The following is a 12,959-nucleotide window of genomic DNA, read 5'->3' on the forward strand; positions in this document are numbered from 1 at the left end:
GAGAGACCTGTGTGTCTGGGATTCATCTGTGTTAAACAGATAAAGAGGTAGAATTTGTTGGTGAAAAATAAATATCCTAAAAGTAGAAGTCAGAGCCCCTGCTCTTCTAAGCCCACCGGGTCTGGAACACTCTTCCAGGGAAGTTTGGGAACTATCTTGGGACTGAGGGCCTATGTCTTTTCTATTTCAACTTATCTAGTCATGGGGGAGAAAAGACACAAGAAAGGACCTCCTCTTTGGCCCTCTTTAGTTTTCGGAAGCCCAGCTTTTGCTAGAGGTATCTAAGACGTGCAACCCGGAACACTCTCAGGGACAGCCGTGCTGGCCTGCATGCATATGGGATACCTGTAGAAAGATATAAAAGACACTACAAAGAACACCAGGTGCCTGTGGGGAGGAGAGCTGGAGAATGGGGTAGGAAGATGATTTTTCTCCTGTTTATACTTTTTAAACTTTGAGCCATTGCCCATTTGAAGAATCTTATTATGTTAGAAGAAGAAGGAGGAGGAGGAGGAGGAGGAGGAGGAGGGAGGAAGGAGGAAGGAGGAGGAAGGAGAAGGAAGGAGAAGGAAGGAGAAGAAGGAGGAGAAATGAAGCTGCTGCTTTTTTACTCCCCCTGAAAATGATTCTTATGAGAAATGAAGAGGTAAATTTTTCATTACTTGAAGATAATGTGATTTTTACCTGGAAACCATAAATCAACTAAAAAAATGATTATAAAAGATCACTTAGAATGCTATTCTTAAGTTTAATGCATTCCCAATAACAACTCTAACAAGCTTTTTCTCTGAAACTAGAAAAGCTGATTCTAAGGTTCAAAAGAAAATTTCTAAAAGATATCAGATATAATCTAAAAAGATCTAAGAAGATATAAGGATGTTTTAGATGAAAACATCTAAGATGTGTTTTACTGTCTAGTGGGCCTTGTCATGCTACATTTCTGACTTCTTATGTAGTATAACCAGCTTTCTAGATATTAAACCATAGTACGATATCACTACATTTGAAAAAGTACATTGACCAAAATAAACACATTAAATATGGGCTAAACGTGGCACTTTGAATCAATGGGGAAGATAAGGACTTAGTAATAAATGGTTTGGGGACAACGAGCTTGCAGAGTAAAATTGATTTCCTATCTTTCACCATACACCAAAATGAATTCCAGATGGATCAAAACTCTAAAATGTAAAAAATTAAATCCTAAAAATACTAGAAGAAAAGATAATAGACACTGTTAAGTCAGCGAGGAGAAGGCTTTTAAAAATATAACACAAACCTTAGAAGCCATAAAGAAAAAATAGATAATTTTTATTCCTTGAAATTTTTTTACTTGGAAAACTCCATAAAGTTAGACGATATACAACTCTGAAAAACAATCTGAGGGTTTTGAAGGGGCGGGGGGTGGGAGGTCGGAGTACCAGGTGGTGGGTATTATAGAGGGCATGGATTGCATGGAGCACTGGGTGTGATACAAAAACAATGAATACTGTTATGCTGAAAATAAATTTAAAAAATTAAAAAAAAAAGATATACAACAAATTGGGAGAAATGTTTAGAACCCATAACACAAATTTTTACTTTCCTTAATGTAAACGGTATCTGCAAATCAATAAGTAAAGAACAACAAATCAATAGAAAAAAAGGCGAAGGATATGACAGAAAAGAAAATTCAAGTGTCTCTTAAATACATGAGAACATGTCCAGCCTCATTTAATAGAAATGCAAAATTAAACTACCCTGGGATATTATTTCTTTCACCTATCAGACTGGCAAAGATAGAGTAGTTTGTCAACTTTCTGAGTTAATGATGGCTAGGGAGTTACTCTCTAAAAGTACTGGTAGGAATGTAAGTTGAAATAGCTTTCTTTCCTTTTTTTAAAAGATTTTATTTATTTATTTGAGAGAGAGAGAGAAGGAGTGGGCGGAGGGGCAGAGAGAGAGGGAGAAATAGACTCCCTGCCGAGCAGGGATTCCCAGGACCCTGGAATCATGACCTGACACAAAGGTAGACACTTAACCAACTGAGCCACCCAGGTGCCCCTAAGTTGGTATAGCTTTCTAAGGAAAGTTAAGTAATATTTACCCAAAACTTAAATCCCTCTGCTTTTGACTCAGCCATTTCACTTCTAGATATTCTAATGCAAATAATCAAACATGTAAAATGAAATTTATCCATTGTACTGGATAGTACAATGGATATACTTGTATAAATTTCATTTTACATGTTTGATTATTGTACTGGATAGTACAATGGATATACTTAAATATTTTACTGTAGTTAAAATAGCAAAATACCAGAAGCCACATAAACATTCATAAATAAGGTACTAGGTAGACCTATTACAGGATGTGTTCAATAGAAAACTCTGCTAATGTGAAAAAGAATGAAGTAGCTCTGCGTAAACTGATAGGGAACAATCTCCAAACTACATCATTAAATGGAATAAGCAAGGGGCGCCTGGGTGGCTCAGTGGATTAAAGCCTCTACCTTAGGCTCAGGTCATGATCTCAGAGTCCTGGGATCGAGTCTCTTGTGGGGTTCTCTGCTCAGCAGGGAGTCTGCTTCCCCCTCTCTTTGCCTGCCTCTGTGCCTACTTGTGATCTCTGTCTGTCAAATAAATAAATAACATCTTTAAAAATATATCTCAAGGATTTCTGCTTCTAGATAGAGCAGACTAGCTTGATCCTATCACCCTTGTTGACAGTAACCAGAAAAGCTGAATAAAATATTTCAAAACTCTGCCTAAAAGCATCAGGGCAGCACAGATTTGAGGGATCAAGATCTCAGGGAGAAGAGAAGCAGAGCAGGGTGGGCCTAACAGCATGTCACTTTTCCCTTTAGGACATTTGCTGATTCACAATTGGCAGATGACAGCCTGAGAATCTGAGCAGATCTTCTGACAATCTCACATTACTGGAGAATAAAAATTGGAGTTCCACAGCCATGAGGAATGAAGGGCCCCAATAAACACCCCAGTTTTCAGTTGGGATCACTGGAGGACTGTTCCGCAAGAGTAAAGGTAATAGGAAATAGACCAACACTTAAGAAGACTGAAGCCCGGTCTTGCTTGTTTGTTTTTAGGCACTCAATCAATGGAGATTTTTATTCCTGTTGACATTGTTATGGATGCTATTGTTATCACTATTATTTATCTAATAAGGTTATAAATGTTGGAACAGCATAGAAAAAATTCTGTGGTAGAAAACACGTACCATAAACTTACCATTTTAACCATTTTTTTTTTTTTTTAAAAAGAGAAGTAGAGAAAACATGTGCTCAAACAGATCATGGGTAGGGGGCAGAGGGAGAGGAAGAGAGAAAATCTTAAGCACATTTCACACCCAGTGTGGAGCCCAAAGTAGGGCTCAATCTCACAACCCTGAGATTATGGCCTGAGCTGAAATCAAGAGTTGGACACTTAACTGACTGAGCCACCCAGGTACCCCTATCATCTTAACCATTTTTAAGTGTACAATTCAGTAGTGTTAAGTATGTTTACATTGTTGTGAAAGATATCTCGAACGAGAATCTTTTCATCTTGCAGAACTGAAACTCTGTACTAATTCAGCTACTATCCCCTCACCCTGCTCCCTTGTCTCAGGCTTTGGTAACCATCATTCTACTTTCTATATCATTAATTTAACTAATTTAGATACTTCATAGAAGTGGAATCATACAGTATTTATCCCTTTATGGCTGGCTTATTTCATGTAGCATCATGTCCTCAAGGTTCATCCCTTGTTGTAGCTGTGGCAGGATTCTCTTCCTTTTAAGGCTACATTGTATTCCATTGTATGTATATACTGAATTTTGATTATCCATTCTTTCAAAGATGGACTTTCGGGTTGTTTCTACCTCCTGGCTATTGTGAATAGTGCTATGGACACGGTGGGCAAATATGTCTTTGAAATGCTGCTTTCAGTTCTTTTGGATCTAAACCGAGAAGTGGAATTGCTGGATCATACGGTAGTTGTATTTTAAACTTTTTGAGGTACTGCCATACTGTTTTCCAAAGTGGTTGCACCATTTTACAAGCCTACAAACAACACACAAGAGTTCTAACTTCTCCACATTCCCACCAATACTTGTTATTTTCTGTTTTTGTTTTTGTATTTTTTTTTTTTTTTTAGATAGCCATCCTCATGGGTGTAAGGTAATATCTCAGCATAGGACTTTTTTTGAAGTATAGTTGACACACAGTGTTACATTAGTTCAGTACAGTATAGGGATTGGACAAGTCTTTTTTTTTTTTTTAATTTCTTTTCAGTGTAACAGAATTCATTGTTTACGTACCACACCCAGTGCTCCATGCAATCCGTGCCCTCCCTAATACCCACCACCTGGCTCCTCCAACCTCCCACCCCCACCCCTTCAAAACCATCAGATTGTTTTTCAGAGTCCATAGTCTCTCATGGTTCATCTCCCCTTCCAATTTCCCTCAACCTCCTTCTCCTCTCCATCTCCCTATGTCCTCCATGTTATTTGTCACACTCCACAACTAAGTGAAACCATATGATAATTGACTGTCTCTGCTTGACTTATGGACAAGTCTTGTTTTAGTTTTTTGTTTTTTTTTTTTATTTCATTTATTTATTTGACAGAGAGAAAGAGAGAGAGAGCACAAGCAGGGGGAGGCAGAGGGAGAGGGAGAAGCAGGCCCCCTCCTGAGCAGGGAGCCAGATGTAGGACTCAATCCCAGGACCCTGACATCATGATCTGAGCTGAAGGCAGATGCTTAACCTACTGAACCAGGCGCCTGGGATTGGACAAGTCTTTACGTTATGCTATGATCACCACAAGTGTAGCTACCTTCCGTCACCATATAATACTATTATAGTACCATTGACTGTATTCCCTATGCTGTACCTTTTATTCCCATGACCTATTCATTCCATAACTGAAAGCCTGTAGCGCCCACTCCTCTTCACCCATTTTACCCATTTCTCCACTCTCTTGCCCTCTGCCAGCCATCCATTTGTTCTATTTATGAGTCTGTCTGCTTTGTCTATTTTTTCTTAGATTCTTCATGAAAGTGAGATCATGTAGGAATGTCTTTCTCTATCTGACCTATTTCACTTGGCATAATCCTCTCTCAGTCCATCCATGTTGTCACAAGTGGGAACATCTCACTGTCGTTTTGTTTTGTTTTGCTGAATAATATTCCTCTGTGTGTGTGTGTGTGTGTGTGTGTGTGTGTGTGTATGTGACATCTTCTTTATCCATTCACCTATGGATGGACCCTTGCATTACTTCCATATCTTGGCTATTGTAACTAATGCTGCAGTAAACATAAGGGTGCATAGATCTTTCTAAACTTATGTTTTTGTTTTGTTTAATTCCAGCAGTGGAATTACAGAATTGTGTCGCATTTACTTTTAATGTTTCAGTGTAGTTTTGACTTGAAATTTTCTCATGATTAGTGATATTGAGAATCTTTTTGTCTGCTTTGTGGCTATTTGTCTATCATCTTTGGAGAAATATCTATTCAAATCCTTTGCCTTGTTTGCTTTGTTTAATGCTCTATCACTTGGACCTACAATATTCAACACATAGATTCTCAATAAATGTTAAATGAAGAGTTGAAAGACAACCTTGACATTGAGGGAAGGCTTTATTAACTCAGAGGAATGACTCTGGTTGGAATTGCAAGCTCCTATGACAGACTAGGGTAGAGAACTATTTGTCCTTTACATGCTTCTCAGATCACATGAAGTCTGCTCAGCTCTGCAAAACAAAATCTGCTCTAAGCACTGACACTGCAGGTATGACTGTGATCCAAGACTTACAGGAAACAGATACCTGCAGGTGATCACTGTCTAAATAGACTGCCTGCCTGAAACTTTTCTTCTCTTGTCTCTAGCCTTATTTTTTCTGCTTCTTATCTCTTCCAGATCTGATCTCTGGCTATCTGACTGATTGCAATTCCTGACTGCTTTACTCCGCCCCATCCCCTTTGACCCTGAGTCTATTTGGCTAGCTCCTGGTCTTTTAGCTTAAATACCACTCCCTCCAGGAATCCTTCCTTGATTCACAGTCCTAAGATTAGACAAGCTGTACCTCCTCATGCTCCCACAACACCCTACACTCACTCCAACAGTAGTTCTCATCACTCTATCTTATAACCTCCTGTTCATTTTTCATCCAACACATGCTTAGACTTGAGCTCCTTGAGGACAGGCCCTGGTCCTTCTTTTGTCCTCAGTGCCTAGCTCAGGGCCTAGCCCCTAGTAGAAACTCTGAATATTTGCCAAGTGAAAGAGTTAATGAATGTAGTGTTAAAATCAAGATTCATAAAAGAGTCTGAGGGTGTAGTAGTTGAAATGTTCCAAGTACTTCAGAGCCCCCTCTCTCTGTAAGGTGTTCCCATCCACAATGTTTTCCTGAAATCAATTTTCACAATTGTTAAGCAACAGTTACAGAATGAAATAATTATATATTACTTCCCAATCCCTGCTGTCCAGGTTCTTCTGGTTCTCAGCTTACTCTTGAAGAAGACCTCAACCCGCTAAGTAATTCTCACCACACCCTCTTCTCTCCCTCTGATCAGTTACACTTACTCGTTTGTTTATATATGATTGAAGTATTTATTTCATGTGTGTGCATTTAATATATGCCCAACATAACTGTCTCAGTCCTGGAGCTAGTCCCTGGAGGGCAGACGCTTCATGCTTTCCCCATCGAGAACTTGGCGCTTAACCTGAGAAAGTGGTGCTTCTGGGACGAGGTAATGATTGGAGATGCTTTGTGTCCAGAAGGAGCATATACACAGCTACAGCCAATAGAAAGTTCTGAGAGTACTTCATTTCCTACCAAAAAATCTGCTTCACTGCATTGGTCAGCCAGCTTTTTCTCTGGAACCATGGTCATTCCAGGTCCACCCAGCACCACAAGGTCCTGGCAGACTTTGAGCCAAGAGGCTGGAACTGTTAAGATTGGGGGACATCTTGGATGTGATATGGAAAGCGATTCAAAGGAAGGCCAAGTGAGAGATCTCATAGGCTTTCTCCCCCCAAGATATGAAGAGAGTAGATCATGACTGACACATCATCTGTAGATACCTTACTTACCTGTTGACATGTCGATTGTCTGTATCCCCCCTCCACCATCAACAGAATGTAAACTCCATGGGGACAAAGCCTTTTCTTTGTTTACTGTCTTCTCTGCTACACTCAGAGCAGTGCCTGGCATATAGTGGGCACCCAGTGACTCACCCAGGAATGGACTCGGGCATTGTAACAGTAGGACACTCCCAGCATCCAGGTAGGGGCTGCTGCAGGGCAAGTGATGACTCCATGGGTGCAAAGAGGGTGAGAACAAAGACTGAAGTTTATTAGGACTAGGGCACTAGTCACTGCAATGACAAAATGACAGTGAGCTTCTCAGCCAGTTTGGAGGGGGAGGACAGTAAGTCATGACCAAGTCCAGCCAGTGTCCTCAGACCTCTGTGTTATCTCACACTTCTGGATTGGACACCATAGAGTCCCTGCACTCCTATCAGAGTCCTGGGGAGCTGTGCAAATGGCCCAAGGGATTATCCATCTCTCCTCTGCTGCTTCCTTTGGAGCCCTGTAAAGCCTCTGTTGTGGTGGGGAGTGGCACAGCTTGCATTTGAGCTTGCTCAAAATCCATGCATCTGGCTTACTGTTCTAGAATTTATAACATCAAGTCTACATAAACATTCTTGTAACCCTTGATGTCCTTAAACTTGTTGCTCCTCAGATTTGCTTGGATCTGCCTTTGGCCACTCTTGAAGGGGACAGTCTCCAAAGTGATGCTGGCCCTGTGTTGAGGTTTGAGGACTCCAATGCTGTAGCAGAGAAAAGAGAATGTTAGAAGACCATAGGCATTGTGAGAACTCCAGAGCTCTTTTCCACTCAGCAACCACCGTTTTCCTTTCCTGGAGTTTTTAGAGACTGGCCCCAGTGCCTGTCACCAGAAAGAAGGCTAGTGAGAACCCCAAGATAAGATGGGGGCAAAGGCCACGTACAGCCAGCACTCACAGGACTCTCTGCTGTTTCTTGAAGAGCCCACTTCCTTCCATAGTCAGCACACAGTCTTCCACGTACTCTGAGAGGGGGTTTGAAAACAGCACCTGGATGGAGAGTGGCTGGTTCACAACGGCAGCTCCTAAAACCTAAACAGGGAGATCCAGAGGAGAAGAAGGGAGCAGAAGATTAATCTCATTCCCTAATTCAACAAACGTTTACAGAGGGCCTTGCTCTGCAGATCTGTTTCCTGAAGAGCTGGACTTCTGTGGCCCATGTTTTTTCAGCTATGGCTTAAAGCCAACTTGACGGGTTGTCATTAATGTTTTTTAAAAAATGAAATAGAAGAAAATATCAGTGTATACCACACGAGATATTGTTAAGTAAAATTGTGCTTCATTTATCCGTCCATAGATGTTTGTATGAAGTATTTTATATCCTTCAACCCAGCATATGGAACAATCAGGTAAATTGGGATCTCTAGTGATGTTTCCTCTGCTCCAAAGATCTCATCCAAGATTCTCATGCATAATTTGAGTGGAGAGAATCTTCTTTAGCACTTTCTTACTGCAACTCTGCTCCATCCCTTTTCTCCCTCATGACATAACGGGCTCATTTCTTTTCACCCCAGTGTGTGAGTGAAGAGCAATGGAACATTCAAGGATGTAGAGAGATGGAAATAGTCTCAGGAAACCTGGAGGCCCTTTTGGAAACACTCCCTAGAGTAAGACTCCAGTGGCTTGATTTGCCAGATGCGCCCCACCAGGGGGCACCACAGGCTCGCTTGGCAGGATCTAGGAGGCTGCTTGGCCTCAGGGAGGCAGCACTGAAGAGCCTCGGACCCATGAAGTCTTCCCACTCAGAGGATCACAGAGTGTCACAGCAGGCAGTGTCCTCAGAAGCCAGCTAGTCTAATCTTCTCATCTGACAGTTCAAGAAGCAGAGGCTCAGGGACTTGTCCAAGAATGCACAGCCAAGGAATGGCAAATCACACCTGAGCTGACCTCAGGCAGTGCTTTTCTCTCCACTCAGGTTCTTCCCATTTGAGCCCATAGTTCCTCATGTTGACCCTGGGGAAGGCCAGCAGTGGGAGGTGGCACAAGAGAAGGATCTCTTCCCTTCCTCTCCATGGCACGTGCTCAAGGTCCACCCGTAAGAACTTGGGTGGTGCAAGAGGATGGATACCTTGTCCAGTGTTTTCAGATGAATCTCATGTTTCCGGGAGGAAGGTATTTGGAGACACCAGAAGAGGCAGTGGAAAAGAGGGGCTGCTTTCCTGAACAGACTCTCAGAGGGCTGCACTCCCTACGAGTGCAGATCGCCAGGAGCCCCCAGGCCACTTACATTAATTATGATGCCTGGATAGGCTAAGGTGATGATCTTGTCCACCAGGATCTTTTCCGGACTGCTCTTCTCTTCGCCCAGGGCATTGATACGGATCAGCTTGTCTGTTGACAGGTACTGGCTATACTGGGAATACGGAATTCTACAGGAGTGGGTCTTTGCTAGGGAGAAAACAAAAAGATGAGGTGAAAGTAGCTGGGAAAATCAACTAGGCCTGGGTTGGATCTGGGGGATCCTTCTTTGGGGAAGAGGGGACCAACATGTACTAAGCCCCAGTGAAGCAGGTTCTAGGTTTTCAGTTGGAGAGGTTGAGGTTAAGAGAGGCAAAATGGTTTCCGCAGGGTCATTCTCCTGGTAAATGGAGGAGCTGAGGTTCTAACCAAGTTCTATATGCCTCCAAAGCTCAGGCTTCCCCCACTAAACCAGTCTTTCTTCCTTGAAGTAGTAAAGGGAAGGAAGGAGGAGCAAGAGAAAAGAGGGAAGGGGGTGGAAGGAATCTGCACCAAAGGGAAAATTAAGACTGTTGTCACAGAGGTCTGTCCCCAGAACTGTGGCATCTGGCTTGTCTCCACTGGTATTTCCATAGCCCACTCTGTGTACCCAGACTGTCCCCATGCCCAGACCCAGAGCCCATACCTTCTTCAGGAGAGAGTGTGATGAAGGCTGTGTCCTGCCAGAAGGGCGGCAGGGGGCTGCCATCATGCAGGAGGGACTGGGCACTCAGGTTCACTTTGAGGTCCTTGAACTGGAGTGACATGTTGAGGGCCAGCAGGACAAAGCGTATGTCCTGGCCCATGTGGGGAGGGTCAAGCAGCTGGAATTTCAAGGAGACCTGGACAACATCACTAGGCCGAAGGGAAGGCGTATTCAGGCCCCGAAGGCCGTCCCCGCTCCGTGGCTCAGGTGTGGAATATTGTGAGTCTGCTTGGTGGGGGTCTTCAGACCTTCCAGCCTTCAGCTTCTGAAGAGCCTTCAGGAACACCTGCCTCTCCTGGGGAGAACCTGGAAGGGCAGAGACAGTATTAGCTGTCCTTCTCAGGGAGGACAGCCTTGGCCAAACACTGCAGAGCTGTTAAAACCCTCATTTCCAACAACAGACATTCCCTACTATTCATCAGGTTCTTTCTTTTCTTTAAGATTTTATTTATTTTCTTGAGAGAAAGAGAGAGAGAGAGAACACAGTGTGGGGGGAGGGGCATAGGGAGAAGCAGGCTCCCCACTGAGCAGGGAGCCCAATGCTCCCCACTGGAGAAAGGGAAGGCCTTCTGGACCTTCTCTTTGGTGCCATGGAAGGCCTAGAACTATTTTTCTTTAAATCACTAGCACTGTTTTACTTAATTGTTTATTTACCTACTTTACCCATTTCTCCCTTCCCGCCCCCACCTCTGGTAACCACCAATCTGTATTCTGTATCCATGAACTTGGTTTCTTTTCTTTTCTTTTTTTTAGATTCCACATTTAAGAGAGGAAATCATACAGTATTTGTCTTTGTCTCATTTCACTTAGCATAATGCCCTCGAGGTCCATCCATATTGTTGTAAACGGCAAGATTTCATTGTTGTTTTGTGATTGAAAAATATTCCATCATGTATGTGTATGTATGTATGTATGTATGTGTATATATATGTATGTATATCACATTTTGTTTATCCATTCATCCCTCAGTGGACACTTGGGCTATTTCCATAGCTTAGCTATCCTGAATAATGCTGCAGTGAATAAGGGGGTGCACGTATCGTTTCAGGTTAAAGTTAGTGTTTTAGTTTTCTTCAGACAAATACTCAAATGTGCAATTGCTGAGTCAAATGGTAGCTCTATATTTAATTTTTTGAGGAACCTCCATACTGTTTGCCACAGTGGCTGCACCACCTTGCATTCCTAACAATCCTTGCATAAGGATCCCCCTTTCTACACATCCTCACCACCAACAACAATACAATCCATATACAGTTGAGTAAAATGGGGCTCAGAGAGGTCCCGTCACTTGTCCAAGTCCCACAACATGGAACGGGCAGAATCCAGGTGGAAACCAAATATGCCCAACACAAAAATCTGTGCTCATGGTCATTAGATTCTATTCTGACTTCCCCATGTAAAAGATAAAGGCCCCAAAATGAGGAAGACAAAAAGAAAGAAAGAAAGAGAAAAGAAAGAAGAAAAGAAAAGAAAGAAGGAAGAAAGGAAGGAAAGAAGAGAAGAGAAAATAAAGTAAAGTAAAATTCAAGCAAGCTGAATTCCCAGAGAGGCCTGACTTCAGTTGTAGGTGGTACTGTGGCCAGGGTATGCAGGAATACTCACCTGAGCTTCCCAAATAATCCTAGCAGCTGTATTCACGTAGCACTCACTGACCCCAGTGTATGTCCCACCCCTTCAGTGCGTCCCCACATTCTCCCCCAGGCAGAGGCACTTTTTTTTTTTTTTAAGATTTTATTTATTTGACAGAGAGAGATCAGAAGCAGGCAGAGAGGCAGGCAGAGAGAGAGAGAAGGAAGCAGGCTCCCTGCTGAGCAGAGAGCCCGATGCAGGGCTCGATCCCAGGACCCTGGGACCATGACCTGAGCCAAAGGCAGCGGCTTAACCCACTGAGCCACCCAGGCGCCCCAGCAGAGGCACTTTCTAAGCCTAGTTCCAGGCAAAAGAGGATCTCAAGGCATCTACTTTAGCAAGAGTGATGTGAATTAGATTTAGCTCACCTGTGGTCTGCTCTTCCCCCAGATGCCATCAGGCCGAGTGGGAGATCAAATACTGCCCAGCCGAGCAGCACTCTCAGGCCCACAGGAATATAGCTGCAAACCCCCAAGAATACAGTGGAGCCCCGTGGACCTCTAGCAAATGCTGCCAAAGCCCACCCAGCTTGAGGAGGCACCCTGTGTTGGCTTTCTCCCCTCTCCTGTCTCACTTGTTCACTCTCCTTCCTGCCAGTATTTGCTGGATGGCCTCACAGATCAACCACTTGTACTTGAGTCCTTGCCTCAGGACCTGTTCTGGGTTCCCCAACCAAGATAACCCCCAGTGGATGGAGGTGAAGGGGATGGCAAATAGCCAGCTGGGCTGTGTTCAGTGCTTACCTCTTGCTGTGTAAAACCCCTTCTTAGGCTCAGATTCTGGAGCTTCTCTGTGGGTCCCAAAGGCCCACTTAGACAAACCACAGATTAATTCTACTTGCCAGCACTCCCAGCCACTGCTCAGCTACCCGCCAGTCCCCCATTTTCCTGATTCACTCTTGCTCCTCACTCAGCTTCTGGTCCTCAAAGACTATGCTTTCCCTTGGCTCCCTGGGGGTTGAACCTAGTGGTTGGTGTTTCTCAGATCTTGAGAATAAGTTCACGCCTGACTACTTTAGGTGCCTATTCGCCCCTGCTGACTTGAGTAAGAAGCCCCTGTCAGGTCTCCCATGTCTCAGATCCAACCTCGTCAGGAGGTAGGTGTCCAGAGTAAACATTCGGCCTTATGTTAGCCTTGGTGCTGGTTGGTGGTCTGGATTGTCCTACAAATACTCAATTAGGCAAAGTTAATTAGGCAATATGTTAAATGAAATTCATTAAATTAACTAATAGAATAGTGTTTACTAAATCCCCTCCCATCTTGAGACAGAGGCTAACTTTTCAGAAAGGCTATTGGTGGGA

General features: G+C 43.3%; 2 protein-coding genes across 2 annotated transcripts in view; one reads left to right on the forward strand and one right to left on the reverse strand.

Annotated features, from left to right (window-relative positions):
- The window catches only part of CCNDBP1 (cyclin D1 binding protein 1), a 35,440-nt gene extending 32,321 nt beyond the window's left edge, over positions 1-3,119 (forward strand). The window contains exon 12 of the mRNA XM_059372651.1: positions 2,846-3,119. Within this exon, the coding sequence (XP_059228634.1) occupies positions 2,846-2,891 (46 nt within the window). The 3' untranslated portion in view covers positions 2,892-3,119. The remainder of the gene's footprint in view (positions 1-2,845) is intronic.
- A 4,456-nt stretch (positions 3,120-7,575) lies between these two features.
- Positions 7,576-12,959, reverse strand: part of TGM5 (transglutaminase 5) — a 34,978-nt gene continuing 29,594 nt past the window's right edge. Inside the window, exons 11-14 of the mRNA XM_059372119.1 lie at positions 9,970-10,335; positions 9,334-9,494; positions 8,005-8,138; positions 7,576-7,811 (exon numbers count right to left, since the gene is read on the reverse strand). Of these exons, the coding sequence (XP_059228102.1) occupies positions 7,658-7,811; positions 8,005-8,138; positions 9,334-9,494; positions 9,970-10,335 (815 nt within the window). The 3' untranslated portion in view covers positions 7,576-7,657. The remainder of the gene's footprint in view (positions 7,812-8,004; positions 8,139-9,333; positions 9,495-9,969; positions 10,336-12,959) is intronic.

The sequence above is a fragment of the Mustela nigripes genome, chromosome 13, assembly GCF_022355385.1.
Source record: "Mustela nigripes isolate SB6536 chromosome 13, MUSNIG.SB6536, whole genome shotgun sequence".
In the NCBI taxonomy this organism is placed as follows: domain Eukaryota; kingdom Metazoa; phylum Chordata; class Mammalia; order Carnivora; family Mustelidae; genus Mustela; species Mustela nigripes.